The sequence below is a fragment of the Anolis carolinensis genome, unplaced genomic scaffold (assembly GCF_035594765.1).
Source record: "Anolis carolinensis isolate JA03-04 unplaced genomic scaffold, rAnoCar3.1.pri scaffold_12, whole genome shotgun sequence".
Classification (NCBI taxonomy): domain Eukaryota; kingdom Metazoa; phylum Chordata; class Lepidosauria; order Squamata; family Dactyloidae; genus Anolis; species Anolis carolinensis.
Window position 1 is genome coordinate 22,860,684 of NW_026943823.1, and position 6,793 is coordinate 22,867,476.

General features: G+C 49.8%; 1 protein-coding gene across 1 annotated transcript; it reads right to left on the minus strand.

The window, feature by feature from the left end:
• Nucleotides 1-223: 223 nt before the first annotated feature.
• On the minus strand, nt 224-5,544 carry LOC134294059 (uncharacterized). The gene is made up of 2 exons (XM_062963862.1): nt 3,778-5,544; nt 224-550 (listed from the first exon to the last, which is right to left on the minus strand). The coding sequence occupies exons 1-2, from the start codon at nt 5,323-5,325 to the stop codon at nt 509-511; spliced, it is 1,590 nt and encodes a 529-aa protein (XP_062819932.1). The 5' UTR covers nt 5,326-5,544; the 3' UTR covers nt 224-508.
• Nucleotides 5,545-6,793: the final 1,249 nt, after the last annotated feature.

The following is a 6,793-nucleotide window of genomic DNA, read 5'->3' on the forward strand; positions in this document are numbered from 1 at the left end:
ATAAAATCTTGGTTTGGCTCCAAAAGAAACTGGGCCGAAAGTGCAAGTTATGTTCCCACAACATTGACATTAACATCATTGGTTAGGACCAGTTGCATATTGTACGTGGGCTGAATGAAAAGTAATGCCTCCACCTTCATGGGAATATTTTAATTGGATAGGATGGGAATATTTTAATAAATCAGATATAGAAATAATCCTTAGAATGCGCTCTTTAACTACCACTGTCAGCTCACCACAGCCGCTCCTGAATGAACACACGAGACTCTCTGTGGTATCACCAGGAACTTTTACTGTAGGAAACATGAACATCAGAAAAGCCAAGAATGGGAGGCTCCGGCCAACCCTCCTTTATATACCCTCCCCCTCATTTGAACAGTCTCTTCCCGCTCAGTAAAACCCCGCGCAAATTCCCCGCCAAGTCCATCAGCCGTTTCTCCTCCGAGTCCTGGGACGCAGGTGTCTTATCAATGTCAGTGACCCTGAAACTCAGAGCCACATCCAGGCTCTAGTAGCAGGGTTCTGACATGGCGTCCTCCTCCCCTTCGTCCTGGAAGGAAAAGATTAACACAACTATTGTTCTCCGCTGTCCAGAGTTCCTTTATACTTTTTTAACAGGCTGCAATGGAATACCGGGTGTACCTTTCCTAGGTCCTTTGGTAGCCTCAGCTCATAGGTCACTTCGTTTATTCTTTTTGCTACCCTGAATGGCCCTATATAGCGTGGAGCCAATTTCTTGGATGGGAACCCCAATTTCAGGTTTTTTGTGCTCAGCCAAACCAGATCTCCTTCGCCCAATTTGTCCCCCTCTCGGCGCCTACGATCCGCAAAGAGCTTGTACTTCTTTTGTGTTTCCCGCAATGCCTCTACCACGGTTTGCCACCCTTGCTTGATTTTGGCCGGCCATTCCTCGTCGGTCTGGCCCTCCCCTTCCTTCCACTCGGGTAGCCTGGGGAAAGGTGCCACCTCCTGTCCGTATACTATTTCGAATGGGGCACGACCTGTGGCCGAATGTACGGCCCCGTTAAAAGCCATCTCAGCAAACGGAAGAAGGTCCGCCCAATCATCCTGTCTATAATTGGTGTACATCCTTAAGAATTGGCACAGTGTCTGTTGGGTACGTTCGACCCCCCCGTTGGTCGCGGGATGAAAGGCCGAGCTCAGGTTCCTTTCTGCTCCTAACAGCTGTAAGAATTTTCCCCAAAATTTTGCAGTAAATTGGACTCCCCGGTCACTAATTATCTTGTCGGGACACCCATGTAGGCGATATACATGCTTCACATACAAATCAGCAAGTTTTTCAGCTGAAGGGAGTTTTGGCAGAGCCACAAAGTGTGCCTGTTTTGAGAATAGGTCCAATATTGTCCAAATGTATCTGTGGCCTCTGCTGGGGGGTAGTTCGCCTACAAAATCCATGGCTACGCATTCCCATGGCCTCATGGGCTCCACCACCTTCTGCAATAGCCCCTGGGGCTTCCCCGGTGGCGTTTTTCCCTCTGCACATAATTCACACTGCGTGACGTATCCCCTGGCGTCTTTCCTCATTCCGGGCCACCAGCATTGTTTGGCCAACAGTTTAATAGTCCTGGTGGGGCCTAGATGACCCGCACCCTTGTTATCATGGTACTTCCTTAACATTTCTCGTCTTAAACATTCAGGAATATACAATTTCTTATTTACAAACACCAAATCCCCACACAATTCTCCCTTTTCTTTGTTTGTTTGTAACCATTTGTCCATTCCATACGCTCGCTTCAACTCTTCCTCCCATATTTCTCCTCCCCCCGTGGAAATGGCAGTACGTTTGTTTTCTTTGGCCGCTTGTGCTCGAGTTAGTACTGCCAGGCCCCATTGCTTATCAAGAAAAATACTCCCTTCAGATTCCTGAATTCCTCCCCCGTGCTGAGGCATCCGAGAGAGAGCGTCAGCGAGTATATTATGTTTCCCCTGGAAGAATCTGAGTCTGAAATCAAAACGGCTGAAATATTGGGCCCATCTAATTTGCTTCGCTGATAGTTTACGAGGGGATCTTAGATACTGTAAATTTCTATGGTCAGTCCACACCTCAAACGGTGTTCCACTTCCTTCCAGAAAGTGTCTCCAGCACTCTAGTGCTTTTAGAATCGCTAAGGCTTCTCTCTCCCAAATCGGCCAGTTTTTTTCTGTATCGCTAAACTTTTTTGACAGATAGCCACATGGCTTCAGGTTCCCCCCCTCGTCTTTCTGTAGCAGAACTGCCCCATATGCCCGGTCTGACGCATCGCAATGTAATACAAAGGCTTTAGACATATCAGGGTGCTGTAGGACTGGCTCCTCAGTAAAACGCTTTTTAAGGGCTTCGAAAGCTTCCTGGCATTCTATTGTCCAGGCCAGTTTGGCCCCTGGGGCCTTCACTTTGGCTGTTTCTCCCCTACCTTTAGTCTTTAACAAATCCGTTAATGGCAAAGTGAGGCGCGCAAAGTCCTTGATAAATGTTCTATAGAAGTTTGCGAACCCTAGGAAGGATTGCAGCTGCTTCCGTGTTTTGGGGGCTTCCCACCCCCTCACGTCTTCTACCTTCGCAGGGTCCATCGCCACTCCCTGGGAGGAAATCCTATACCCCAGAAAGTCTATCTGGTCTTTATTGAACTCGCACTTGGCAAGCTTCGCATACAGTTTTGCTTCTCTCAACTTTTGCAGGACTTCCCTGACTAGTTCTATGTGTTGCTCCTTAGTCCGAGATACTAACAATATGTCATCTAAAAAAACAAAGACTCCCTTGTACAACAATGGATGCAACACTTCGTTGATTAATTGCATGAACGCGGCGCCTCCGCCGCACAAACCGAAAGGGAGCACACGATAATTGAATAATCCGAATGCACAGGAGAAGGCCGTCTTCCACCTGTCCTCTGGTTTAATCTGCAATTTATGGTACGCTTCAATTAAGTCCAATTTAGTGAATATCTGTCCCTCCGATAACTGGGCGATCAAGTCCTTCACTAAAGGTAGGGGGTATTTATTTCCAGAACTGATTGCATTCAGGCCCCTGTAGTCAATGCAGAGCCTCAGCGTTTGGTCCTTTTTGCGCCTGAACAACACAGGCGCCCCTAGAGGGGAATTTGAAGGCTCTATGAAACCCCTCGCTAGGTTTTTATCAATGTATTTTCTCAGTTCCTCCTTTTCCCTAGCCGACATTGGGTATATTTTTGCCTTAGGAAGCTCTGCTCCTGGGACTAGCTCTATCTTCACTTCAACTCTCCGCTTCGGTGGGAAACTGTCTGCTTCCTTCTCATCAAATACGTCCACAAAATCCCGATACTCTGGGGGTAATTTATCTGCCAGTTCTGCTATCCTGATAGAGTCTTCCTCCCCCCTTTTCCCCGGCTCCCTTTCCACTTCCTGGCTCCCTCCTTCCAACTTCATCCTGAAGATCATGCTCTTATCCTCCCAGTTGATTTGCGGGTTGGCCTGCCCCAGCCATGGCATGCCTAGTATAACATTATAGCTGGCTATTTGTGATATCACAAATGACACCTTTCCTTCCCAACTCCCTATCTTACACTTTACATCTTCGGCACTGTACTTAGCTAATGATCCCGATGCTGTGGATCCGTCCAACTGCGAAAAAGCTATTGGGGATTTTAGGTTCGTTCTTTCGCATCCCAATCCCTCGGCTAATTCAGGGGAGATGATGTTCCTGGAACATCCACAATCCACAAATGCTTTGCAGGTTGCTTGTTTGCTGCCACTTTCCAGCTGAATGGGGACCACTATCATGGCTTTGTCCTGACTTACCAACCCCCCCGAGTGGTGCCTCATCGGTGGTTCTTCCTCGGCGCGTTTCCCTGCCACGGCTCTTGGTTTGGGCGGGCCTCCGCCTTCCCCTTTTCTCTGCCAGCACTCGGCAGCCCTGTGGCCCAAACGGCCGCACACGAAGCAGCCCCTCCTGCTGGTGCTCACGTTCCCTGTCGGCTCCGTTCTCCTCCCGGCTGGGGTTGATCCCTCCTTCCGGCTCCCCTCTTTCATCTGCGGCCGCTGCTGTAGCCCTCCTCGGTGCCTCCTCGCCTGGGCCAGCGATGTCTCGATGCGCCCCGCCAGCTGAATCCATCCGCGCAGTGTGTCAGGCTCATCACGATGCACCGCCCAGGAGAGGATCTCCCGCCTGAGCCCCTCTTTGAAGAGTTCTATCTTTGTCACTGCAGACCATTCCGGCACCTTTTCAGCGAGGCATTGGAACTCCTCCGCATACTCAGATACCGACCTCTGCCCCTGGGAGACGGTCTTCAACTCCTCCCTCGCCCGGATCTGCTCCAGTGGATCTCGGAAACGGGTCTCCAGGGCCCCCATAAAGCGTCGGAGTGACCCCAGACATGGGTCGCGCCGCGCGTGTAGTTGAACGTACCAGCTGGCCGCTCCCCTCTTCAACACTGCACCAATGGCCCGTACCCGGCTGGATTCCGTTCTAAAAGTGTGGGCATTGTCCTCCATATAGCCCCTCACCGTGGTCAGGAAAAAATCCAGTTCAGAGGACTCTCCCCCAAACTCGATCCTTAGTTCCTCTCGTCTCGGTAGGGGTCCCTGTGGTGGCAATCCCCAATTCTCCGCCCGTCGCAAGCCCCCTTGCGGGCCAGTGGGCCCCGCTGCTGCTTCCCTTTGTCCTGTGCCACGCCCGGCATTCGCCAGGGGCACCAGGGTCTCAGTTGGGAGCGTAGCCGGGATTCTCGGAGGCTTTTCCCCTTCGTCGTCACTCTCCTCCACCCGCGTCAGGCTCGTTTGGATCTTGGGCCGGGCACCGGGCTCCTTTCGCATTTCCCTTCCCTTCGGTGCTGGGAGGTCTGCAAAGCCCTGGCTGCTTCCCATGCTCACGTCCCACATTGAGCTAGCCCGGAGTTCCCTTCCTCGCTCCGGCTCCGCCAAAACCGCCAGGCGCTCCATCGCCCTCGACATCACTGCCAGGGTGGTCTCCATCGCCGACATCCTCTCCTCCAGAAACACCATCTTTTGCGGGCCTGGGGAAGGTGAACCTTCCTCTCCTCCGGTGCTATCTCCCCGCACCACTCCGCGCCTCTGGGTTACCCCATTTGGCTGGGCATAAGCGGTGGATGACGCCAGGGCCGCCAGCTGGTGGAACTCAGCGTCCGTCTCGGGAGTGGCCCTTTCCGACCTTCCTCCTCCGGCGCCCAAGAGCTCTTCATCCTCCACTTGCATGTTACACCTCACCGCTACAGCGGGATGGTGTCCGTATTCTTGGCTTAGTGTCAGCTCACCACAGCCGCTCCTGAATGAACACACGAGACTCTCTGTGGTATCACCAGGAACTTTTACTGTAGGAAACATGAACATCAGAAAAGCCAAGAATGGGAGGCTCCGGCCAACCCTCCTTTATATACCCTCCCCCTCATTTGAACAGTCTCTTCCCGCTCAGTAAAACCCCGCGCAAATTCCCCGCCAAGTCCATCAGCCGTTTCTCCTCCGAGTCCTGGGACGCAGGTGTCTTATCAATGTCAGTGACCCTGAAACTCAGAGCCACATCCAGGCTCTAGTAGCAGGGTTCTGACATACCACTATTCACTTTTCCACATCATCTCCAGACAATTGGATACATTTCTGATGAACAAATTTTCCGAAGCCGTCACGGAAGAAGTAGACACTCTGTTTCCGCAACCGGTGTCTCACAGTTCTCTCAACGTCTTCATCAGAATCATAATGATGTCCTCGCAGATTTTTTTTCATTATCGGGAACAGATGGATTCTTTGATGAATCTCCTTTGGGGTGACACCTTCTGCTGCCTAAAATGCAATGACGTTGCTTAGGTTGCATTGACCGACTGCACAGGGTTCCATACTTCGCACTTTAACCTTACCAAGCAGCCACAGGTTATTCATGTGTAATGTAGATATAACTGGCTGTAGTAAAAAGGATGAAATATTCACAATATCCAAGCAATACTGAAAAAATGTAATTCCATGCTGCAGCTGAAATGTAGGTCAGAAGTAGAGGGTTTTTTTTAAAAAAATAAATAAATAATAATAACAGGAATGAGGCCCAGATCGTGATTAACTCAACTATCAAATGAAGTTACCAAGAGGATCCCTGAGGAAAGGCAGTGCTCACACTTTCTTCGTGGGAGAATAAGCCATAGCAATTTGATCCCGTAACATTGACAATTGAAGATCTCTGGGCACAGACGAAGCTAAGTACAACGGCTTCCTTGTGACACAGCGTGTTGTTAATGTAATGTGACATCCCAGATTGCTCTGGAGTGTGTTATATAGACTCTCGGGTGGCGTTTGTGCCTGGATCAATAACTTGGGCATATGTCAGGAAAGCACGCCTTGCATGTCTTGGAACCAGCCAGCGGTGCCGTGGTTGTCATCTTATTTTAGAAAGTGAAGGGGATTTTTATTATTATTATTATTGAGTGACCTATGGGATTCATCAGGGCCTGTTTATCTTATTTGTGTGCATGTAAGCCCTTTTAAATCTCCGTAAGAGCGAGCCATGTTATTCAGGGGAGTGGGAAGACATTTGCAATGGTAAAAAAAACTTTCAAGGAGGAAATGCAGACCAACGATTCCCGAAATGATAATTCTAATTATATCCTTCTCTTGCTTATAAGATAAGAAGAGCCCCGGTGGAATACTGAAAGCGATATTTGATCCAACATCCTGTTTCCAGGGATGGAAATTAGAGATGCCCAGATCCTAGTTGGAACTCATTTCCAACCAGATGCCTTGGATATCCACAAGCAAATATATTTGGATTCTTATCAAAGTTTGATAATTTATAGGTAGCCTTGTCCTATTGGCT